A 26,996-nucleotide genomic window follows, 5' to 3' on the forward strand; every position below is an offset into this window, starting at 1 on the left:
GGAACCCTGCTTCGTAACACGAGATGTGCTGGGAGGCGGGTGGAGTTAGATGATATAAAAGAGAGGGAAGGTGTAGGATTTCAAGTCAGTCTGACAGAGTTCAGTCTGGGAGAGACCCAGAGAGGAGTCTGGGAGAGACCCAGAAGGGGTCGGTCTGGGGAGAGACCCAGAGAAGAGAGCAGGCTGACAGCAGGTCAGCCTGAGAGGAGCTCAAGGCGGAGGAAGGCAGTCAGACAGGAGAGTCTGAGGACTGGTCTTAGTGGAACGAGCTTCTCAGGGAAGGAAGAGAAGGAGAAAGAGATGTAGACTGAAGACTACAGATTCCATAAGAGAGAGATAGAACAGATCGGAAAGAAGGAGAAGGAGAACAGAGAGGAGGAGTGGGTTGGATAGGAACCCTGCCTATAGGTTCTCAGCACAAAGGCCGGGGCCCGGTCCCCGAGGTTGATTGGATCTTTATATCCGGCAACAGACAGCGGAGGAGTAGTGAGCCGCTAACATCTTACTCCCACCATAGACTTGGGACACAACAGCGAAACGGATAGAGAGCCGGGACTCAGGAGAGGAGTCCCCAAAGCAGGCTACAGCTGTCTGTCATACAAGTAAAGACTAGGAACATCTAGAGAGAGGCATTCCAGGGTAACTAAGTACTGGAGTGCTTTGCACCTAAAGGCGCATTTGAGGAGTCGTTCAGTGAAGGTACATATTGGCGGAGTGTGGAAGGGAGAGTCCTGTCCTGCCTGGAGGTTGGCTGGAGCCCTGATCTGGAGAACACAGTACGGAGGCAGGCAGTGGTGTGAACTGCAAACAGTGAGTAAAGCTTTGGAACCACATGCTCTGGTGTCCTCCAGTTATTCCCGCATCGCTATACCTGGGTAACAACATCTACACCATCCTGTGCCTCTCCTCATCCATTGCACCTACACTGCCCTGGGACTACAGCTCCACCTGTGGGGAGCTATACCATCTCTGCTGCACCACACCATCAGTCCCAGAGGATCTGTACGCAGCGTTGGCTAACACCTCGCTTGCCCAATACCACGGGTGGCGTCACGAACTATATCTATAAACGCTAACACCTTTAACACCACTGCCATTGATATTGGGCACCCAGGGCCACGGACCGGGCCACCGCTGCTGTGACACACCATCCCCCTGACACCGGTACCGAGTACCCCACGGCCCTGGGGGGGCGACCCAAAGGCTCATTCACACATCAGTATTTGGTCAGTATTTTGCATCAGTGTTTGTATGCCAAAGCCAGGAATGGAACTTACCGAGAAAAAAATATAATTGAAAAACTGACTCCTGTTCCTTATTTTGGAGACATTCCTGGTTTTGGCATACAAATACTGATGAAATACTGATCAAAAATACTGATGTGTGAAAGAGGCCTAACTTAGCTTTTCGCGAGAACTGCCATGTTACCGTGAGAACTGCCGTGTATGTGACCGGGGGTTATGTCCAGTCACTAGGCTAGTTCTCACGGTCATCTGACCGTGAGAACTACAGAGCAGATGATTGCCAGAGATCTCCGGTGGTCATCTACAATCTCTGCTATCTCTGGATGTCATGCATCCAGATGTAGCAGAGCTGGACTCATTGTGGGAGACTTGTTATTAAAGATTACGTCGGACAGGGAGTATTTGTGTTGGTTTGTTATTTAATTTTTTTTACAGGGGATTGATGGCTTCGCTTGGGTTTGGGCGGCATGCAATAAAAATATGGAAAACTGTGTAGTGTTTTATTTCATTAAAATACTTTATTCTTATGTGTGTATTTTGTTTTAACCCTTTAAGTATAGGATTAATAATGGATAGGTGTCTTATTGACACCTCTCCATTATTTACCGGGCTTAATGTCACCTTACAATCAAAGGTGACATTAACCCCTTATTACCCCTTATTCCACCGCTACACGGCAGTGGGAAGAGAGAGGTTAAGCGGCCGGAATTGGCACATTTTAGAGATGCACCATTTATAGGGTGGCTGCAGGCTGGTGTTTGTAGCCAGGGGGTCCAATATCCATGGACTCTCTCTAGGCTATGAATATCAACCCACAGCAGTCTGCATAGCCTTTCTGGCTATAAATTATAGGGGGACCCATGTCACTTTTTTTTGGGGGGGCAATTTTAATAGCCAGATAGATCGATCTATCTATAGATAGATCTATCTATAGATATATTTATCTATAGACAGATATATCTATAGATACTGTATATCTATAGATATATCTATCTCATTCCTTCTATCTATCTCTCTATCTATCTATCTATCTATCTATCTATCTATCTATCCCATATCTATCTATCTATAGATATGGGATGGATAGATAGATAGAATGAGATAGATACATATATCTATAGATACAGTTGTGGCCAAAAGTATTGACACCCCTGCAATTTTGTCATATAATACTCAGTTTCTTCCTGAAAATGATTGCAAACACAAATTCTTTGGTATTATCATCTTCATTTAATTTGTCTTAACTGAAAAAACACAAAAAGAATTGTCCTAAAGCCAAATTGGATATAATTCCACACCAAACATAAAAAAGAGGGTGGATAAAAGTATTGGCACTGTTCGAAAAATCATGTGATGCTTCTCTAATTTGTGTAATTAACAGCACCTGTAACTTACCTGTGGCACCTAACAGGTGTTGGCAATAACTAAATCACACTTGCAGCCAGTTGACATGGATTAACATGCATTGACTCAACCTCTGTCCTGTGTCCTTGTGTGTACCACATTGAGCATGGAGAAAAGAAAGAAGACCAAAGAACTGTCTGAGGACTTGAGAAACCAAATTGTGAGGAAGCATGAGCAATCTCAAGGCTACAAGTCCATCTTCAAAGACCAGAATGTTCCTGTGTCTACCGTGCGCAGTGTCATCAAGAAGTTTAAAGCCCATGGCACTGTGGCTAACCTCCCTAGATGTGGACAGAAAAGAAAAATTGACAAGAGATTTCAACCCAAGATTGTGCGGATGTTGGATAAAGAACCTCGACTAACATCCAAACAAGTTCAAGCTGCCCTGCAGTCTGAGGGTACAACAGTGTCAACCCGTACTATCCGTCGGTGTCTGAATGAAAAGCGACTGTATGGTAGGAGACCCAGGAAGACCCCACTTCTTACCCCGAGACATAAAAAAGCCAGGCTGGAGTTTGCCAAAACTTACCTGAAAAGGCCTAAAATGTTTTGGAAGAATGTTCTCTGGTCAGATGAGACAAAAGTAGAGCTTTTTGGGCAAAGGCATCAACTTAAAGCTTACAAGAGAAAAAAAGAGGCATTCAAAGAAAAAAACACGGTCCCTACAGTCAAACATGGCGGAGGTTCCCTGATGTTTTGGGGTTGCTTTGCTGCCTCTGGCACTGGACTGCTTGACAGTGTGCATGGCATTATGAAGTCTGAAGACTACCAATAAATTTTGCAGCATAATGTAGGGCCCAGTGTGAGAAAGCTGGGTCTCCCTCAGAGGTCATGGGTCTTCCAGCAGGACAATGACCCAAAACACACTTCAAAAAGCACTAGAAAATGGTTTGAGAGAAAGCACTGGAGACTTCTAAGGTGGCCAGCAATGAGTCCAGACCTGAATCCCATAGAACACCTCTGGAGAGATCTAAAAATGGCAGTTTGGAGAAGGCACCCTTCTAATATCAGGGACCTGGAGCAGTTTGCCAAGGAGAATGGTCTAAAATTCCAGCAGAGCATTGTAAGAAACTCATTGATGGTTACCGGAAGCGGTTGGTCGCAGTTATTTTGGCTAAAGGTTGTGCAACCAAGTATTAGGCTGAGGGTGCCAATACTTTTGTCTGGCCCATTTTTGGAGTTTTGTGTGAAATGATCAATATTTTGCTTTTTGCTTCATTCTCTGTTGTGTTTTTTCATTTAAGACAAATTAAATGAAGATAATAATACCAAAGAATTTGTGTTTGCAATCATTTTCAGGAAGAAACTGAGTAATATCTGACAAAATTGCAGGGGTGTCAATACTTTTGGCCACAACTGTAGATAGATATAGATAGATATATCTATCTATTGATATATCTATCTATCTATAGATATATGTATCTATCTCATTCCTTCTATCTATCTATCCATCTATCTATCTATCCCATATCTATAGATAGATAGATAGATAGATGGAATGAGATAGATAAATAGATAGATACATGGAATGAGATAGATAGATAGATACATATATAGATCTATCTATCTATCTGTCTGTCTATTTGTGTGTGTGTGTGTAATGGAGTGTGGGTTGGACAAATGTTAAAGAGGAGGTTGGACACCAGAAATAACCTCACAAATCTTTTTTTGTAAAATAATATATCTCTATTTAGCTTACAAAAAAATGCATACAAATCCACATGAAAAAAACGCATCAAAAATGCAGGTGACCTGCCAGTGACCTCAGGTGCAGATTTGATGCAGATTTTACCTGCATCAAATCCTGATGCAATCCTGACTGTGGAAACATACCCTAAATCTTTTGTCCCTGCATCACATGCAATAGTTGTTTATTTACATACTTATTATATATGAGCTTTATTTAGTTTATAAATAAAGATTAAGATTCCACAAATTTCATTGCCTTATTTAGTTACCATTACTTTCTTTTTGCCTGCAGACAAAACACAATTCACCATCAATTTCTTCAGAGCTTGCATTACCATTACATGGGAGTTCCCTAGTCCACCATTCTGGATCATCACTATGCCTTATGGAATATCGAGAAAAAGTCTCACATCATCATATGACAAACAGTTCGTCAGCTCCAGAACTTGAGAAATTGTTTGTAGAACAGAATTTACATCAAAAGAAAGATAGTGAAATGTTATGCGCTGACTTTAAAATACATCCTGTTTCCAAAGACACGGAACCACCATCAAACACAACTTTACCATCCATAATTACAGAAGGACTACACATGAAAGCTAAAGGTAAGCACTAGAGATGAGCGACCTTGTTCGGAAAATGTTCACCAATCTCAAATTTGGCACGAGCGTAGCTCATTCAGATTCGTGTTCCGATTCCCAAGAATTTTCTCGCAAAATTCGGGCACAGTTCGGTAAATGATTGTGCTTCCACTAATGTTTTTGTTAGGAATTTGGCAAGGATAGTGATATTGTATGATGAGTGGGGGGGACATATTTGATGAAGGGAGGGAGTTGGGAGAGGTCATAGGAGCAGCGGATTGTTATTGTTTTTTTTTTTAATTAAGTTCATGTCTGGAGATTCCAGCAGTCAATCAGGGTGCAGAAACCATCCACAACATACAGACACAAGGACTTCTGTCATTGGCTGCAGAAGTCACATGTCCCTCTCCATGTGAAAAGCAGACATGTTGTTTTGGTGACGCCATTTTGTCAGTGTAACAGCGGAGAGAGTTTGCTCCTGCAAGTGGTCAGATCGGCAGTTTAATGTCAGTTAGTTCTGCTAGATAGGATCCTGTGTGAAATCGACCTTCCAGCATCTAACTCATTTGTGCTAATACTGTGGTGCTTGGAGGAGGCCACATCTACTAATCGAAATCATTTGTGATCAGCGTCGGACTGGAACACCTTGGGCCCACCAGAGAAAATCATTCTTGGGGCCCACTATGTAGCTGCATAGAGTTAAATACCAGACCACCAATTGTGCGGTAAAACACGCTAATATCCGGGTATAATATAAGGTTGTACATGTCTTAATTATGTAGCAGGAGTTGGGGTAGCCCCCTCATAGAATATAAAGCAGCCCCCTCACATAGTACAATGCAGCCATCTCATAGAATATAATGCAGCCATCTCATAGAATATAATACTGCCCCCCTCATAGGGTATAATACTGCCCCCCTCATAGGGTATAATGCTGCCCCCCCCCTCATAGGGAATAATGCACCCCCTCATAGGGTATAATACTGCCCCCCTCATAGGGTATAATACTGCCCCCCTCATAGGGTATAATACTGCCCCCCTCATAGGGAATAATGCACCCCCTCATAGGGTATAATGCTGCCCCCTCATAGGGTATAATGCTGCCCCCTCATAGGGTATAATACTGCCCCCTCATAGGGTATAATACTGCCCCCCTCATAGGGTATAATACTGCCCCCCTCATAGGGAATAATGCACCCCCTCATAGGGAATAATGCACCCCCTCATAGGGTATAATGCTGCCCCCTCATAGGGTATAATGCTGCCCCCTCATAGGGTATAATACTGCCCCCTCATAGGGAATAATGCACCCCTCATAGGGAATAATGCTGCCCTCCTCATAGGGTATAATGCTGCCTCCTCATAGGGTATAATGCTGCCCCCTCATAGGGTATAATCCTGCCCCCCTCATAGGGTATAATACTGCCCCCCTCATAGGGTATAATGCTGCCCCACTCATAGGGTATAATGCTGCCTCCTCATAGGGTATAATGCTGCCTCCTCATAGGGTATAATGCTGCCCCCTCATAGGGTATAATACTGCCCCTCTCATAGGGAATAATGCTGCCCCCCCTCATAGGGTATAATGCTATATAGATATATAGATATAGAGTTAGATAGATATAGATAGAAAGATAGATGTAGAAATAGATAGATATAGAGATTAGAGATAGATAGTAGATAATGCATAGAAAGTAGATAATGGATAGATATAGATAGAAAGATTCATAGAGATAGATAGAGATAGATATAAAGATAGATATAGAAAAAAATATAGATAGATAGATCGATAGGTAGATAGATATAGAGATAGAAAATAGATAATGGATAGATAGATATAGAGATAGATAGCTATAGATAGAATAATAATAATAATAATAAATTTTATTTTTATAGCGCCGACATATTCCGCAGCACTTTACATTTCAGAGGGGATTTGTACAGACAATAGACATTACAGCATAACAATAATCACATACAGTAGATTATAACAAATACCAAGAGGAGTGAGGGCCCTGCTCGCAAGCTTACAGTCTATGAGGAAAGAGGTAGACACGAAAGGTGGGTGGTAACAGTTGCCCTGATTGTATGGACCAGCCATAATGTTAAGTGTGTAACAGTACAGACACAGAGGGCTAATGGATGCATAAAGCATGTGGGAACATGATGCTGGGAACCTGGTTATGGTAAAATTTTTGGCTCTGCCACACAGGGATAGGTTAGGTTAATGTGTTGAGGCGATAGGCCAGTCTGAATAAATGCGTTTTCAGGACACGCTTAAAATTGTGGGGACTGGGGACTAATCGTATTGACCTGGGAAGTGCATTCCAAAGAATTGGCGCGGCACGTGTAAAGTCTTGGAGATGGGAGTGGGAGGTTCTGACTATTGAGGATTCTAACCTCAGGTCATCAGCAGAACGGAGGGCGTGGGTAGGGTGGTATACTGAAACAAGGGAGGAGATGTAGGGTGGTGCTGAGCCATGGAGGGTTTTGTGGGTGAGGGTAATAAGTTTATACTGAATTCTGGAGTGGATGGGTAGCCAGTGTAATGACTGGCACAAGGTAGAGGCATCGGTGTAACGATTGGTGAGGAATATGATCCTGGCTGCAGCATTCAAGACAGATTGGAGAGGGGAGAGTTTTGTAAGAGGGAGACCGATTAGAAGAGAGTTACAATAGTCGAGACGAGAATGAATAAGAGAAACAGTAAGAGTTTTTGCAGAGTCAAAAGTAAGAAAAGGTCGAATTCTAGAAATGTTTTTGAGGTGCAGATGACAAGAGCGAGCCAGTGATCGAATGTGGGGGGCAAAGGAAAGCTCGGAATCAAGTATGACCCCAAGACAGCGGGCATGTTGCTGGGGAGTAATAGTGGAACCACAGACGGAAATGGCAATGTCGGGTGTAGGTACATTAGTAGCGGGAGGAAACACAAGGAGTTCAGTCTTTGATAGGTTCAGTTTCAGATATAGTGAGGACATGATATTAGACACAGCGTTTAGACAATCGCCAGTGTTTTCTAGAAAGGCTGGCGTGATGTCAGGAGAAGAAGCGTATAATTGGGTGTCATCAGCATAGAGATGGTACTGGAAACCAAATCTACTGATTGTTTGACCAATAGGGGCAGTGTACAAGGAGAAGAGGAGGGGGCCTAGAAACGATCCTTGAGGAACCCCAACAGTAAGAGGAAGGTGAGAGGAGGAGGAACCGGCAAAAGAAACAGTAAAGGAGCGGTCGGACAGATAGGAGGAGAACCAGGAGAGAACGGTGTCCTTGAGGCCAATGGAACGGAGCATAGTGAGGAGGAGCTGATGATCCACAGTGTCGAATGCTGCAGAGAGATCCAAGAGAATTAGCATGGAGTAATGACCATTTGATTTAGCTGTTAGCAGATCATTAGAGACTTTAGTGAGGGCAGTTTCAGTGGAGTGTAAAGAGCGGAAACCAGATTGGAGAGGGTCGAGAACAGAGTTTTCTGAGAGATAGCGGATAAGACGGGAGTGGACCAGGCGTTCCAGGAGTTTAGAAATGAAGGGAAGATTAGAGACAGGTCTATAGTTAGCGGCACAATTTTGGTCGAGGGATGGTTTTTTAAGTAGTGGATGTATGATGGCATGCTTAAATGAGGAGGGAAAAATACCAGAAGAGAGAGAGAGGTTAAATATTTTAGTTAGGTGAGGGGTGACAGCAGGGGAAAGGGACTGGAGGAGATGTGACGGAAATGGGTCACTGGTGCAAGTAGTTGGGCGAGAAGATGCAAGGAGCCTGCTTACTTCTTCTTCTGTGACTGGTTCAAAATCAGAGAGTGAGTTAGATGCAGTGGGGGAGGGAGGACAGTGCATGGTATGAGGGGATTTGGAGATAATTTCCTGTCGGATCTGGTCAATTTTTTCTTTGAAGTAATTGGCCAGATCGTCAGCTCGGAGCTCAGTGGTTGGGGCCTGTACTCTTGGATTGAGTAGAGAATGAAAAGTGTCAAAGAGACGTTTCGGGTTATTAGACAGTGAGATGATGAGGGTGTTGAAATAGGTTTGTTTGGAGAGGTGAAGGGCAGTGTTGTATGTTCTAAGCATAAACTTAAAATGGATGAAATCTTCGTGTAGATTGGATTTTCTCCACAGACGTTCGGCGCACCTGGAGCACCGCTGCAGGAAACGTGTTTGCACCGTGTGCCAGGGTTGTCTCCGTCTGCATTGTGGTGTTCTATTTATAGGGGGTGCAAATTCATCCAGGGCAGTTTGAAGTGTTTCATTGTAATGCTTCAATGCAGAATCAGGACATGAGAGGGAGGAGATAGGGGCCAATGAAGACTGCAAGTTCTTCAGAAGTTTCTGGGTGTTAATGGCCTGTGTGTTTCTATAAGTCTGGACAGTGGGGGTGACCTGAGCAGCCTGGCAGTTCTTTATAGAGAATGAAAGAAGATTGTGGTCAGAGAGCGGGAGAGGGGAGTTTGCAAAATCATCCACTGCACAAAGCCGAGAGAAGACCAAGTCGAGGGAGTTTCCGTCTTCATGCGTTGGAGAATTAGTAAGCTGCGAAAGGCCAAATGAGGAGGTTAGAGATAAAAGGTGAGTAGCAGATGGGGAGAGGGGAAGAGCAATGGGGATGTTGAAATCTCCCATGAGGAGGGTAGGGATGTCACAGGAGAGAAAATGTGGAAGCCAAGTGTCAAAATGATCCAGGAACTGATGGGAGGGGCCGGGAGGACGATATACCACCGCCACTCGCATGGAGAAGGGGGTGTAGAGTCTGACGGCATGGACCTCAAAAGAAGGGAAGACAAGTGAGGGTAGTTGAGGGGTAACCTGAAGGGTACATTTTGGTGACTGGAGCAGACCAACGCCTCCACCAGCTCTATTGTCTGATCTTGGGGTATGAGAGAAGTGTAGCCCCCCGTATGAAAGAGCAGCAGCAGCGGTAGTATCTGACTGCTGGATCCAGGTTTCAGTAAGAGCCAGAAGGTTAAGAGAATTAGAAAGGAAGAAGTCATGAATGAAGGAGAGTTTGTTACACACTGAGCGAGAATTCCAAAGTGCACAATTAAGAGAGACAGATGATAGAAAGATATAGAGATAGATAATAGATAGAGATAGATAATAGATAGAGATATACAGATATAATAATAATAATAATAATAATAATAATATAGACATATATAGATAGATATAGAGATAAATATATATAGATGGCTATAAATAAAAAAAAAAAAAAATATATATATATATATATAGATAGATATAGAGATAATAGATATAGAGATAGATAGATAGATAGATATAGAGATAGAAATAGAGACAGATAGATATAGAAAGATAGATATAGAGATAATAGCTAGATATAGAGATATGTATAGAGATAGATAGATATAGAGTTAGAAAGATAGATAGATATAGAGAGAGATATAGATATAGATAGAGATAGCTAGATAGATGGATAGATAGATATAGATAATAGATAGATATAATAGATAGATAAAGAGATAGATATAGAGATAGATGGATAGATCAATAGATAGATAGATAAAGAGAGAGATAGAGATAGATAGATAATGAGATATAGAGATAGATATAGAGATATAGTGTTAGATAGAAAGATAGATAGATAGATAGATATAGAGATAGATAGGTATAGAGATAACAGATAGATATAGAGATAGATATGGATATAGAGATGATAGATAGATATAGAGATAGATAGATAGATAGATAGATATAGAGATAGATATAGAGATAATATATAGCTAGATAGATAGATATAGAGATAATATATAGATAGCTATAGAGAGAGAGATATAGAGATAGATATAGAGAGAAACAGATATAGATATAGAGATAGATATAGAGATAGATAGGTAGATAGATATAGAGATAATAGATAGATATAGAGATAGATAGATATAGATATAAAGATAGAGAGAGCGGTAGATAGAGAGAGAGATAGATATAGAGAGAGATAGATACAGAGATCGATAAATAGATAGAGAGATAGATATAGATAATAGATAGAGATAGATAAATAAAGATAGATAATAAATATAGAGATAACAGATAGATATAGAGATAGAGTAAGATAGAAAGATATAGAGATAGGTAGATATAGATAATAGAGATAGCTAGATAGATAGACATAATAGATAGATATAGATATAGATAGATATAGAGATAGATAGAAAGATAGATATAGAGATAGAGCGATAGATAGATAGAGATAGATATAGATAATAGAGATAGATAGATAGATAGAGAAAGATAGATAGATATATAGATAGAAAGATAGATAGATATACAGAGAGATAGACATAGAGATAGAGATAAATAGATATAGAGAGAGATATAGAGAGAAATAGATATAGATATAGAGATAATATATATATATATATATAGATAGATAGATATAGATATAGAGAGAGATAGATACAGAGAAAAGATATAGAGATAAATAGATAGAGAAAGATAGATAGATATATAGATATAGAGATAGAAAGATAGATATAGAGATAGAGCGATAGATAGATATACAGAGAGATAGATATAGAGATAGATAGAGGTATATAGATAGATAGCTATAGAGAGAGATATAGAGATAGATATAGAGAGAAATCGATATAGATATAGAGATAGATATAGAGATAGATATATAGATATAGATATAAAGATAGATATAGAGTTAGATATAGATATAGAGATAGAGCGATAGATAGCGAGAGATATAGATATAGAGATAGATAGATACAGAGAAAAGATATAGAGATAGATAACGGATAGATAAATAGATAGATAGGTATAGAGATAGATAGATATAGATATTAGATAGAGATATAGATAAAGATAGATAGATATAGATGGTAGCTAGATAGATAATAAATATAGAGATAATAGATATAGAGATAGATAGATAGACATAATAGATAGATATAGAGATATATATAGAGAGATAGATAGATATAGAGATAGATGTAGAGATAGAAAGATAGATATAAAGATAGAGCGATAGATAGTGATAGATATAGAAATAGATAGATATAGATAATAGATATAGATATAGAGATAGATAGATATAGATAATAGAAAGATAGATAGATATAAGAGAGATAGAGATAGAGATATATAGAGATAGAGAGAGACAGATAGAGCGAGAGAGATATAAAAAACAAAACAAAACACAATACTCACCTCTCCTCCTCGCTCCCACGCTGATCCCGGCTTCAGTGTCAGGAGCTGCCCCCTCTGCCAGACACACAGCGGGTGCGCAATGTAGTGACGTCATCGCGCACTGGCTGTGAGTCAGGAGCAGAGAGGACTGAGGGCGGCGCCGGCCCTGATTTACAGCTGTAGTCTGCAGAGCGGCTTACTGGGCTGGGGGCGGGGCCTCTGGGGGTGTGGAGACCTGAAATGATATTCACTGCTTCGCAGTGAATATTCATTTCTCTTTAGCAGCGGGGACAGGGGCTCCTGCCTCCTGACACCCACTGCTGCTCTGCTGGCAGGGGCCCCCATAGCAGCTGCATGGTGTGCGACACACCACTGGCTGGGGACCCCTGGAGCAGCGGGGGCCCTAGGCAACTGCTGGCCCTGTATGCCAGCAGGTGCCAGGGCCCACCAGATGCCAGGGCCCACCGGAGAATCCTCCGGTTCTCCGGTGGGCCAGTCCGACGCTGTTTGTTATAATATTGTGGTGCAGTCAGGAGGTCACATTTCCTAATATAAATTCTTTCTGCTAATAGTGTGATTCAGACACACTATTTCAGCAAATAAATACTGATTATTAATTTAGTGATAGGTGACCTACAGTTCTGCTCCAAGGGTTGTGAAGCAGCTGGTTAAAAGAGGGGAAGGGTACATACAGCATGAGTGGGAAAAGGCAAGGTCGTGGTGAAAGTGGGAATAGGCTTAGTGTTCAAGGTATGTGTGCATTGGGTGGTAATGTTATTGAAATCTTTAATGAACAAACAGCATCTCAATCTATCCAAAGACAAGTGACAACATCTGTTACTGGACGGGCTACTAGATTCCCTTTCTTTGGCAGCCACACAGCAGTACACCTTGTAGATAAGGGCCAGAAAGAGCATGTGCTACAGAGGATGCATGGCCCATGGCTGACTGCTTCTATGCTATTATAAAAGGTTCTACTGAGATTTAATTGATCTGTCAACTACCTGTGTTACTTTCCTTACATTTTTCTACCAATAGTACTGTATGAAATTGATGTATGTACTATCTGAGTGTGGCTGGGGAAAAAAATTGGAGGCGTTGCATGAGGTATCAGGGCTCTCAGCCAAGAAGGCTTAGATCATTGCCTTAACCAGCAGATCCTCATTGAAACTTCAATTCAAAACTGTAAACTCTGGGTCAAACTGCTATGATTGGGTCACCGAGGAGGAAAGCAAGACCAAGCTAAGCCACAGAAAACAAGAGAGGTTGGTAACTAAGCGGATTGCAGACCCCTGATCCTATCCACAGAACTAGCAGTAGACGTGGAGCATACCTACGATGATTCTACATGCCCCGACACAGCCGGAGAACTAAATAAGCCTAAAGCAAGAAAAGGGAAATCTAAACTGCCCCAGAGCAGACCCCAAAGGAATAGATAGCCCCCAAACATATATTGTCGGTGAGACAAGATGAAAACACAAACGCAGGTAGGAAAATAGGCTGAGCAAACGATGGGGCCCACACTAACTATACAGGACAGGAAAGGAAAGACACTGTCTGCAATCACGCAAAAAACCCTGCAAAAAATGCCCAACACGTCTGATAGAAAAAATACTGAAGTCACTAGACTTCGCCCACTATATCAGCACTCTGGTATATTCTGAAAACAGAGCAAAGAGAGGCCAATCTACTAAGGGACAAAAACAAACTGGCACAAACAGTAACATAAGGATGGAAATTCAGCACAGCCCCAGCCGGGGCTGGCTGACCACACAAAACTGAAATAGACAAAACTAAATCAAATGTGAACAATAGCAAAGGAACACTTAGCTTGAGCATGCAGGGACTGAGCTGGAAACTAAGACCTCAGGAGGCAGGAAAAAATCACCCGCAGGAATAGAGGGAGTCGGCTGTCTTAAATCCAGTCAGAAACTCCCAATGTCCAATCGTCCTCCTCATTATCAGGTGGCAGGCCTCTGTTAATTAGATCAGCTCCATTACCTCCTGTAACCACCAGAGGGAGCCCGGAAAGAGAACTCGCGACCATCTCCACTACCTTCACCAGCAACCAGAGGTAGGCCAGAAAGTGAATTCACAACAGTACCCCCCCTTGAGGAGGGGTCACCGAACCCTCATCCACGCCACCAGGCTGATCAGGATGGGCCCAGTGAAAAGCATGAACCAATCTATCGGCATGAATATCAGAAGCAGAGACCCAAGAATTATCCTCCTGGCCATAACTCTTCCATTTGACCAATTACTGGAGTCTCCGTCTAGCCAAACGAGAATCCAATATTTTCTCTACCTCATATTCCACATTGCCTTTAACCAATACAGGGTTAGGAGGTGCCGCCATAGGAACTACTGGATCCACAAACCTCTTCAGCAGAGATTTATGAAACATGTTATGGATCTTAAACATAACTGGAAGAGCCAATCAAAAAGAAACAGGTTTAAGAATCTCCAAAATCTTATAAGGTCCAATGAATCTTGGCTTGAACTTTGGAGACGCAACCTTCATGGGAATATTCTTTGACTACAACCAAACCATATCTCCCACTTTAAAACGGGGACCAATGGTCCTATGCCGGTTGGAAAACCGTTGGGCTTTTTCCTGAGAGAGGGACAACTTATCCACCACTTGGTCCCAAATCTGCTGCATTCCCTCTACCACAGTGTCCACACTTGGGCAGGTCGAAGATTCCACTTGCCCTGAAGAAAATCGAGGATGAAACCCAAAGTTACAGAAAAAGGGTGACATCAAAGTGGTAGAACTAGCTCTATTGTTTAGTAAGAATTCGGCCAAGGGTAAAAATGAAACCCAGTCATCCTGATCAGCCGATTTAAAACATCTCAAATAGGACTCCAAAGTCTGGTTTGTTCTCTCAGTCTGCCCATTGGTCTGAGGATGAAACGCAGAGGAGAAAGATAACTGAATTCCCAGATTGGAACAAAAAGTTCTCCAAAATCTGGAAACAAACTGGACTCCTCTGTCCGACACAATGTTCTCAGGAATCCCATGCAACTGAACCACCTGTTGTAAAAACAAGGGCACCAACTCTGAAGAAGATGGCAACTTTGGTAGTGGTACAAGATGGATCATCTTAGAAAATCTATCACAAATCACCCAGATAACAGTCATTCTCTGAGAGACAGGAAGATCAGAAATAAAATCCATTGAGATATGGGTCCATGGCCTCTTCAGCACCGGCAGGGGCATAAACAACCCACTAGAACGAGAACAGGGTTTAGCCGAGAACAAGTCCCACAGGACTGCACAAAATTCCTGACATCACGAGATAAGGCAGGCCACCAAAAAGACCGACTCACCAAATCTCTGGTACCAAAAATACCTGGATGACCAGCCAACACGGAGCAATGAATTTCAGTTATTACTCTCTTCCTCCACTGGTCAGGAACATACAATTTTCCCATAGGGCAACGCTCAGGTTTGTCCTCTTGAAATTCCTCCAGGGCACGTCTCAAATCGGGCAAGATGGCCGAAAGAACTTCCCCCTCACCTAGAATGGCAGTAGGCTCAGTCACAATAAGAGAATCCGCAAAGAAACTCCTAGAAAGGGTGTCCGCCTTAACATTCTTAGTGCCCGGAAGAAAAGAGACCACAAAATTAAAACGTGTGAAAAACAAGGCCCACCTAGCCTGTCTAGGATTCAAGCGTTTGGCTGATTCAAGATAAATCAAATTCTTGTGGTCAGTGAGGACCACAACATGATGTGTAGCTCCCTCCAACCCATGTCTCCACTGTTCAAATGCCCATTTCATGGCAACAATTCCTGATTCCCCATGTCATAATTACGTTCAGATGGGGAGAATTTTCGAGAAAAGAAGGCACAGGGATTCATTTTAGAAGTCACCGGATCTTTTTGGGATAAAACAGCTCCTGCACCAATCTCAGAAGCATCTACCTCCACCTGAAATGGAAGTGAGACATCAGGTTGCAGTAGAACCGGAGCAGAAGTGAATCTCCGCTTAAGCTCCTGAAATGCCGAGACTGCCTCTGGAGACCAATTCACCACATCAGCGCCCTTTTTGGTTAGATCAGTCAGTGGTTTGACAATACCAGAAAAATTACCTATAAATTTACAATAGAAATTAGCAAAACCCAAAAACTTCTGAAGAGCCTTGAAAGAAGTGGGCTGACCCCAATCATAAATGGCCTGTACCTTGGCCGGGTCCATTTCAATAGCTGACGGAGACAAAATAAATCCCAAAAATGAAATAATCTGTACACCAAAGAGGCATTTCGATCCCTTAACATACAGGGAATTTTCCCTCAAAATCCGGAACACAGTCCGGACATGTTCCACATGAGAATCCCAATCACTGGAAAAGATCAAAATAGCATCCAGATAAATGATCAAAAACTTATCCACAAAGTCCCGGAAAATATCGTTCATAAAAGATTGGAAGACAGAAGGGGCATTAGTGAGCCCAAAAGGCATCACCAGGTACTTAAAATGTCCCTCTGGAGTATTAAACGCCGTCTTCCATTCATCCCCGTGCTTGATGCGAATAAGATTATACACCCCCCTGAGGTCAAGCTTGGTAAACCAGCAGGCACTTTTAACTCTGGAAAATAAATCAGGAATCAGGGGTAACGGGTACTGATATTTAACAGTGATTTTGTTAAGGGAACGATAGTCAATACCAGGCCTTAATGAACCATCTTTCTTGGTCACAAAAAACCCCCCAGCACCTAAGGGTGAAGAGGATGGTCTAATATTACCCTTCTCCAACGACTCCTTAATATAAGATCGCATAGCATCATGCTCGTGTACCGATAAGTTGAAAAGCCGACCCTTGGGAAATTTACACGAGGGCATCAACTCAATTGCACAGTCATAACTCCTATGAGGAGGCAAAGATGCAGACTTACTCTCACTGAATACATCAGAAAAATCAGCCAAATAATCAGGCATATCATGAGACTGGGGAGAGGTGGAGAAAACAGGAGTGTCACTAAGAACACACTGACAACCCCAACTCACCACAGACACAGATTTCCAATCCAAAACAGGATTATGAGTTTGCAACCAGGGAAAACCCAGAACAATAGTATCATGCAAATTGTGCAGCACCAAAAATTTACAATTTTCTTGGTTGTCCGGGGCGACCCGTATTATCACCTGGGTCCAAAACTGGGGTTTATTCTCCACCAAAGGAGTAGCATCAATACCCCTCAAAGGGATAGGAGTCCGCAGGGGTATCATGGGAAAACCACAACGTTTAGCAAAGTCCAAATCCATCAGATTCAAAGTTGCTCCTGAATCCACAAAAGCCTTAGCGGAAAATGTAGATAAGGAGCAGATCAGAGTAATTGCCAAAAGGAACTTAGGTTGTACACTGCTCACAGCAAATGTGTGCGCAAAACGTTTCTCTTGTTTAGGGCAGACAGAAATACTATGAGAGGCGTCTCCACAGAAAAAATACAGCTTATTACGCCTTCTAAACTCCTGACATTGCGCCCTAGACAAAACCCTATCACATTGCATGGGTTCAGACATTTGTTCTAAAGGCGGCAACGCCTCTCGTGTAGTTTTACGTTCACGTAGACGCCGATCAACTTGAATGGCTAATGACATAGAATCATCAAGACCAGAGGGAACAGGAAATCCCACCATAACATCTTTTACGGTTTCTGATAAACCCTTCCAAAAGAGAGCTGCTAAGGCACCATCATTCCATGTAGTAAGGACTGCCCACTTTCGGAATTTTTGACAGTATAACTCTGCAGAATCCTGACCCTGGTTCAATGCCAATAGGGTTTTCTCAGCTTGATCAATAGCATTAGGTTCATCATACAACAACCTCAAGGCTTGAAAAAATGCATCCACATTAGTCAGAATAGGATTTCCAGGTGTCAGAGAAAAAGCCCAATCCTGGGGATTGACACGCCGTAAGGAGATGACAATTTTAACCTGCTGCACAGAGCTCCCCGATGAGTTAGGCTTCAAGGCCAGAAATAGTTTACAATTATTCTTAAAATTCAAAAATTTAGACCGATCCCCAGAAAACACATCAGGAGTAGGGATCTTTGGTTCTACAGCAGATGATTGAACGAGATAGGCAGAAATTCCCCGCACTTCAGCAGCGAGCTGCTCAACATGATCAGACAATTGCTTAGTCTCCATTAAAGAAAAAATCCTCCTACGGACCCAGAGAAAAACAGGAAAAAATATATTAAAAAAATTACACTTTTTTTACATTTTTTTACAATTCTTTCTTTTGTTTGAGTACCCTAGAGTCTGTGGTTAGGCTGGTGATTCTGTTATGAATGGGTCACCGAGGAGGATGGCAGGAACAGGCTTGGCCACCAGAAGACCAGAGAGGTTTGTAACTAAGCAGATTGCAGACCCCTGATCCTATCCACACAACTAACAGTAGCCGTGGAGCGTTCCTACAATGCCCTAGACACTTCTTCACAGCCGGAGAACTAACTAAGCCTAAAGACAGAAAGGTGAAATCTAAACTGCCCCGGAGCAGATCCCCAAAGCAATAGACAGCCCCCAAACATATATTGTCGGTGAGACAAGATGAGACACAAACACAGGCAGAGAACAGACTGAGCAAACAGTGGGGCACAAGCTGTCTAGACAGGACAGGACAGAAATGATACTGTCTGCGATCACACACAAAACCCTAAAAAAGTCCAACACTTCTGATATACAAAAAACCTGAGGTCACACGACCTCAGACCCGCTAGATCAGCACTCTGGTATAAACTGGATGCAAAGCAAAAAGATACTAACATAACAGGGGACCGAAAAAGCTGCAACATATGAAGCAGGTCCCAGCGCTGCCCTCAGCAGGGAGCATGCTGAACCCTAGCAGCAAAGCAGAAAGCAAAAAAAAGGCAATACCAGATTAGATGCAAAGGATTAGCAAAAGAATCACTTAGCTGAACAATGCAGATCAGGCAGGGGACAAAAGAACTCCTAATGCAGAAGGAGAAAATCGCCAGCAACCTCCAAGAGCAGCCAGCTCAATTATATGCTCCCATCCAGTAATCCCTCGTTCTCCATTATCGTCATCAGGTGGGGAACTTCCATCCACCTGGCCATCTCCTCTACTCACGTTAACCACCAGAGAGAGCAGAGGGAGCTTCGGCTCAGAACTCCGAGCAAGAGAATTCACAACAGGTGAGGCAGCAATGACAGTTACATATCTACAGAACAGACTTTTTTCCAGAAAACTGAAGAAAACTCCATTTGAACTGTGGCAAGGTATGAAACCAAGTGTCAATCATTTATTTGTATGTAAAGTTTTTATATTCATTCCAACAGAAAAATGTTCCAAACTTTAAAACAGATCCATGGAGGGAATATTTGTTGGATTGTGAAAATTACAAGGGATAAAGAATCCTAGATTCCAAAACAGACAGAGTCACGGTGAGTAGCAGTGTGACATTCATTGAAAACTTAAATGAAGATGTCATGATTTCAGTTGACACAAAAAATGGGAAAAACAGCAGTGGTATATAGCTGAAGAGGTATCTGCTGAGAAAGTAGTTGAAATTAATGAAGAACAGAATACTGAAAATGAAGAAATACAACTACAAACAGACAGAATCAAGAAGTTCGATGAGAGAAAACAAAGGTAAACTACCAAAACATCTCTCATACAAGACAAGTAAAATTTATGAACCTACCTCTTGGGAAGACATATCTAAACTCCCTAAAGAAGAAGCTAATAAATGGATAGAAGCAACAGAAACAGAAATGAAATCCATGCATGATTCAAATACATGGACACTGACCAATTTACCAGAAGGAAGAAAAGCCATTGGATGTAAATAGATTTTTAAAGTAAAATACCAAACAGATGGCACACCTGAAAGATACCGAGCAAGACTCATAGCTAAAGGTTATTCTCCAAAATATGGAGAAGACTATGATGAGACATTTGCTCCAGTTGTCCAACATACTACAATAAGAACTTTACTTACAGTTGCAGCAATGAAACAGATGGAACTGATACATCTGGATGTAAAGACAGCATTTTTGAATGATTTAGCAAAAGACATTTGCATGGAACAACCTCCAGGATTCAAAGATGAAAGAAACCCAAACAAAGTTTGCAAACTACAGAAAAGCATATATGGTTTAAAGCAAGCAGCTAAAGCGTGGAATGACAAAATCACGGAAGTGCTTACAAATGAAAAATTTCAAAGAAGCAAAGCTGATCCATGCTTGTACACAAAAAGGTTGATGAATAGATGGATTTATGTTCTCATATATGTAGACATTTTGATTTGCTCTGAACAAGAGAGGGATAAAGAAAACATTCTAAAAATCCTGAAGCGACATTTCAAAACCAAAGACTTGGGAAATGTGAAACAGTACCTAGGAATACAGGTAGAAAGAGAAGAAAACAGAAGTTTCCTACTGAATCAAAATCACATGATTCAAGATATAACAGAAAAATTTGGATTGTAGGATGCGAAAACAGTAAAGTCTCCAATGGAAACTAATTATCTTAAAGAGATGAATAGTGAGAAAAATATGTTACCAAATAATGAAGAGTACAGAACTTCAATAGGAAAACTACTGTATCTAGCGACTGTTACAAGGCCAGACATCACAGCAGCAGTAGGAATCCTGAGTAGAAAGGTGTCAAAACCAAATAAAGCTGACTGGAATGCTGTGAAGAGAATAATGCGTTACTTAAAAGGAACTAGCAATGTTAAGCTCAAACTACCCACAAGTGATAATTGCATTTTAACAGGATATGTTGATGCAGATTGGGCTGCAGATCCAACTGACAGAAGATCTACCAGTGGACATATTTTTTTTCTCTCAGGTGGACCAATAAGTTGGACAAGTAAGAAACAGTCAATTGTAACACTGTCTTCAACAGAAGCAGAGTATGTTGCCGCAGCACATGCAAGTCAAGAAGGTCTGTGGTTAAGACAATTGTTGACAGACTTAGGACAACCACAGTTGGAACCAACAAAATTGAAAGAGGACAATCAAGGATGTCTCGTTCTTGCTCAGATGGAAAGAATCAATCCAAGAACCAAGCATATTGATGTGAAGTATCATTTCTTGAGAGATCATCAGGACCAAGGAGTCTTGAAGTTTGAATATTGTCCTACTGAAGAAATGACAGCAGACATCTTCACGAAGGTGTTGAATGCTGATAAACACCAGAGACTAATAAAAAAAATTGGGATTGATTGAATAAGTCCTTACTGTTGAGAAAGGGTGTTGACATATGCAACAGGTTAGAACTTATTATAAGTGAACGGAGAACTTTACACTAGCCTGACAGCAGATGGCGATAGTGTGAAGTTAAATGTTTGCTGTATTGTGGGGAGGGAAGTTCTCTATTGTTGTTCTCTTTTACTTTCGCATTGAGTGAGTTATCGTAGCAGCACGGATTGTGTGCTACTGAATTCTTATCTCATGTTTACCCATATGAAGTAAATACTGTTTACTTAAGATAACTTGCTCAGTGAAGTTCTCTTATGTACTGGTGGTGATTCTCAGAAGATGCAAACTGCGGAAGTGAGCACACAGCAACTGTGCTTTCAGCAGCATTACATCCAGACTAGGATAGTGGTGGAGAAATTGCTGTACCACCAGGTTGAGGATGTGAGCCATGTAAGGCACATGTATGAGGTTGCCTTGGCATAGGGTCACCACCAGTTTAGCACTGTTATCGTACACGGCCTTCCCTGGCTCCAGGTTAGTGGAGACAGCCATTACTTAAACTCGGCCTGGATAGCTGTCCACAACTCTTGAGCTGTGTGACTGTGATCTGCAAGGCATATTAATTTAAACACTGCCCGTTTACAGTACGGAGGTGGGGGGATTCTCTTTACACTGTTGGATTGCGTGTCTCATTATTGGAGAGGTTCAGGGCTCAGGTGGAGGCCCTAGAGTAGGTGGAGGATGCAGAAGCAGTGGAGGAAGTGTATGATACAGAGGTTTGTCCCGCAAGCCTTGGGGATTCCAAGACTTGGTGTCTAGTGACACCTTGATGTCTAGTGGTTTAGTTCACCATCCCTTGGTGTGTTTTGGTTTAGTTTTCTAATTCCTGGTGCATAGGGGTTTAGTTCTCCAACTCTAGTTGTTTTGTAGTTTATTTCTCCAATCCCTGTTGTCTAATAGTTTAGTTCTTCAACTTCTGGCATGTAGTGTTTTAATTTTCCATCCCTTGCTGTCTCGTCATTTTAGTTCACCATCCCTTGGGGTGTAGGGGTTTAGTTATCCAACCCTAGGTGTGTATAGTTTAGTTTTCCAACCCCTATTGTCTCTATTGTCTAGTAGTTTAGTTCTGTTAGGCGTCGGGTTTCTGCATCTGCTCTGCAGGAATCCAGAGCCTCACATTCTGTGGTCTCCTGCTGTCTATCTACCGCAGAAGAGATTGCTTTGGAGCAGATCGCTCCAGAGATTAAGTACCTCTGTTCTCCTACTGGGCATGCTCACGAGACGATCTCCCATTGGAGATCGGGAGTCATATGCCCAGGTCCTGCTCCAGATCTCATTGGTCCATCTCGGAGATCTGGAAGCTTCCGGAAAGTCCCGGCTATAAAAAGCACGCATGACCGTTCAGCTATGCACTAATATAGTCTCTAGTTGCTACTGTGTGAATGATGATGGATGTATGATTCTGGTGACTGACTCATTTAGATCCCCTCCCTCTGATATTACGAATGTGTACAGGGACTTAGCTTAGAGTCAGCGCCAGCATGTGGCAAGCCTCAAGCCACTACTACATCATCCACAGTGCTAGCGTCCGACATTGCGCTTGCTTCCTTGCTTTGACGACTAACGGCAGTGTCCTACGCCGCGCTGCAGTTGCAGCCCTCTTTGGCGTCCACAGTAGCGACGCTGCACGCACAGTAGGTCTAGACGGACGCAGTTCCTCTGCTTTGGGTCTCGCTCCTGTGACCAGATACCGTGTGTGCACTTACCTGAGACCTGTGACACTAACAGGCTCAGCCTTTGTATTTACCTCTGTTGGCATCTCTGTGAGCAGAGATTGCTTAGCGCACCGGGTGACGTTCAACCCGTGTGCGATATACCGCCATATTGCTCGTCTGTCATTACGTAGCAGCGGTGTAACACCTACTGCATGGTGGACTCCGAGCGGCAAATGCACTTTATTATTTATTTTTATTTAGTGCGTTCCGCCGTTCCTAACATTATACTAGCGCCAGGGTCTGGCTAGAAAATTGCAGATCAGCAGCAACTCCTACAGTACATTCGCCAGCTAGAGGGCCGGTTGGCTACTCTTGAGAGTGCTATCTCAGCTGCAAAATCTACTGAAGCTGCTGTACAGGCAATCGCAGAGGCGGTTTCACGTATGTCCACGTCCTCCCCTGCGCCGACAGTTTCCTGCCTCCCGTTGCCCGATAAATTTTCTGGCGATGGTGCCTCCTGCAGGAGTTTCATGAGCCAGTGCTCTATCCAGCTGGAGTTACTGGCTGCGCGATTCCCTATGGAACGGGCTAAGGTGGGGTTTATTGTTTCCCTTCTGTCGGGCAGGGCGTTGGAGTGGGCCACGCCACTATGGGAGCATGGTGACCCTGAGGTTCGGACCGCTGCTCAGTTCTTAACATCTATCAAGCAGGTCTTCCTGGGACCACGGGTCACGCATGACACATCTCTTCAGCTCCTTGTATTAACTCAGGGATCCCTCTCGGTCAGCCAGTATGCCGTTCGTTTTCGGACACTGGCTTCCGAGCTGGAGTGGTCTGATAGAGCCCTCATCCCTGTGTTTTGGAGTGGTTTAGCTGAGCATGTTAAGGATGCTCTATCTACCAGAGAAGTTCCTGCAAGTCTGGAGGAGCTGATTGCCATTTCCAGCCACATTGATCTCCGTTTTTCGGAGCGCAGACTGGAGCGTGCTCAATCCAGACGGAAGGTTACTCCGGCTCCCAATCTTTTTGAACCTCTGGAATCACCCGAGCCAGAGTGTTCACTCCCAGAGCCCATGGAGGTGTCTCGCGCCAGTCTCGAGGAGTGTCCGGCACTAAGCTCCACTTGCGGTTACCACTGTCAACACTCTGTTCCCCAGGATAACGGGGCCCCGCAATGACCAAACACTGTGACACAGGGCAAGACCTTTGTCCCCCTTCGGCCAAAGGTTCTCGTGTGGGCACATGCGTCCAGGGCGGGTGGTCACTGTGGCTACATGCAGACCACAAAACTCCTGGCAGGGTCTTATTGGTGGCCACATAGGGCTCGGGACATTAAAAAATATATTCAGGCATGCACCTCTTGTGCTCGGAATAGCCTCCTTAAACAGAGAGTGGAGACGTCCGCCGACACACCGTGGCGTTCCACTTCAACTTCTGCTCCAGGTGGGTTTGCCGCTCCCGTTGTCTCCCACGTGTCTTCTTAAACCTGGCGATCTTCCAGCCTCTGGTGCCTTCCACGTATCCCGGTTATCTGTGTCACCTGCCGGGACATCAGACTTGCCTTCAGACGAGTCTGAAGCCTATGCCTCTGATGGGCACAAGGTGGTGGATTGGAAGGCTCAGGGGGGAGGGGGCCCTAGGAGGGGGGGTAATGTTAGGCGTCATGTTTCTGCATCTGCTCTGCAGGAATCCAGAGCCTCACTTTCTGCGTTCTCCTGCTGTCTATCTACCGCAGAGGAGATTGCTTTGCATCAGATCGCTCCAGAGACTAAGTCCCTCTGTTCTCCTACTGGGCATGCTCACGAGACGATCTCCCATTGGAGATCGGGAGTCATGTGCCCAGGTCCTGCTCCAGATCTCATTGGTCCATCTCGGAGATCTGGAAGCTTCCGGAAGGTCCCGGCTATAAAAAAAACGCGCATGACCATTCGGCCATGCGCTAGTATAGTCTATAGTTGCTACTGTGGGATTGATGATGGATGTATGATTCTGGTGACTGACTCATTAAGATCCCCTCCCTCTGATATTACGAATGTATACAGGGACTTAGCTTAGAGTCAGCGCCAGCACGTGGCAAGCCTCAAGCCACTACTACATCATCCACAGTGCTAGCGTCCGACATTACGCTTGCTTCATTGCTTTGTCGACTAGCGACAGTGCCCTACGCCGCGCTGCAGTTGCAGTCCTCTTTGGCGTCCGCAGTAGTGACGCCGCATGCACGGTAGGTCTAGATGGATGCCGTTCCTCTGCTTTGGGTCTCGCTCTTGTGACCAGATACGGTGTGTGCACTTACCTGAGACCTGTGACACTAACAGGCTCAGCCTTTGTATTTATCTCTGTTGACATCTCTGTGAGCAAACAGAGATTGCTTAGCGCACCGGGTGACATTCAACCCGTGTGTGATATACCGCCATATTGCTCGTCTGTCATTACCTAGCAGTGGTGTAACACCTACTGCACGGTGGACCCCGAGCGGCGAACGCATTTTATTATTTATTTTTATTTAGTGTGTTCTGCCATTCCTGACAAGTTCTCCATCCTCTAGTGTGTAGTGGTTTAGTTCTCCAATCCCAAGTGCCCTTCAAGCCTTGGGGTTTCCAAGATTTGTGGAGCAGACCCTACCCTGCCTGCCCCCACAGCCATGAGAGTCACCCTATGTCCAGTCACTAAGATGCAGTACCCTAGCCACGCTTTCTCATCCAGGTGTCAGCGGTAAAATGCACCCTGGCAGACAGATTTTTTTCAAGGAATGGGTGATGTTGTCTGTGAAATGCTGGTGTAGCACAGGCACATCTGTCTTAGAGAAGTAATGGTGACTGAGCAACTGGTACTGGGGGACTGCGACGGCCATCAGCTTTCGGAATGTGTCTGTATACACCGAGCCGAAAGACAGCATTTCTGTGGCCAACAAATTGGAGATGGCGAAGTTCAAGGCCTTTGCTTTTGGATGTGTAGGAGGAAACAATCTTTTACGTGACCACAACTGCGGGACCAAGAGCTAACTGCTGTGTTGAGAGAGGGTGGAGTAAGGCAAACATGACAAACTGCTGCACTGTGAATGAGGTGCAGGTGCAGATGTTATGGTGGATTGAGAAAGATGTGATGTGCTGAATGTGTGAAATCAGACAAAATTAGCAGGCACGTCCATTTCTGTAGCCACCGACGGGCTCTCACTCACCTCGACTCTTGCAGATAAATAAGTTGAGGTTCTGCGGCTGGAGACCTGTGTGCAAACACTTGCCATGTTGAGAGAGGAGGAAGAGGAAGAAGAAGCAACATATGCAGTTGATGGGGCGGCCGGTGTTTGGCGAAGCTCACTAGGCCGCATTTTAGAGCAATGTAATTCCCAGTCTAACACATGTTGATCGCGCATGTGCTGGTACATGCACTTAGTAGTCAAATTATTGGAATTTACGTCTCTACTGAGTCTTTTCTGAAAATGTTTTCAGATAATGTGAGTTGGGTCGTCCTTTTCAATCTCAAAAAAGCCCCAGGCTAGGCAACCCTTACCATCCATGTGAACTGCAGACCCACGACTGCTGCTTGTCACAGCTAGAGTTGTGGCTGAAGATGCAGGGCTTGTTGTGGTTGTATCACTCCATGTCTGTGCAGGAATCCTCAATGTAACCTCCTCGTCTTCCTCCTCCTCCATCTCCTCTGCTGAACTACTTAGCTGAGATTCCACATTAACTAGGTGTACGAGGCTGAGAGGAATATTGGGCTGACTTTATTTTGGTGAGTGAAAGGGATCTCATAGTGACCACATATGAATCTGCTAATTATTTACTGTTTTATTAATGGGTTTTATGTGAATAAAGGTGGCTAGGACCAAAAAAAAAATCTAATTTGAGTGAGCTTTGCAGACAACGAAAAGTGAGCCCCTTGGGTGAACTCATAAAACAATGAATATGGGCCCGTGAGCAGTATATGGGTCCTTGAACAAGCTCAGTGAATGGAGTATGGTTCCTTGGAAATGAGCCCAGTGGACAAAGAAGGGGTGAACAAAGCAGATTCTACTACTTTATCATATACCTGAATTTCC

General features: G+C 43.4%; 1 protein-coding gene across 3 annotated transcripts in view; it reads left to right on the plus strand.

Moving 5' to 3' along the window:
- IPCEF1 (interaction protein for cytohesin exchange factors 1) overlaps window positions 1-26,996 on the plus strand; it is a 575,254-nt gene that overhangs the window by 422,784 nt on the left and 125,474 nt on the right. For all 3 annotated transcript variants that reach the window (XM_073585732.1, XM_073585734.1, XM_073585733.1), the window contains one exon: window positions 4,630-4,942. In XM_073585732.1, the coding sequence (XP_073441833.1) occupies window positions 4,630-4,942 (313 nt within the window). The remainder of the gene's footprint in view (window positions 1-4,629; window positions 4,943-26,996) is intronic.

The sequence above is a fragment of the Dendrobates tinctorius genome, unplaced genomic scaffold (genome assembly GCF_039654945.1).
Source record: "Dendrobates tinctorius isolate UK_male_01 unplaced genomic scaffold, ASM3965494v1 ptg000087l, whole genome shotgun sequence".
Classification (NCBI taxonomy): domain Eukaryota; kingdom Metazoa; phylum Chordata; class Amphibia; order Anura; family Dendrobatidae; genus Dendrobates; species Dendrobates tinctorius.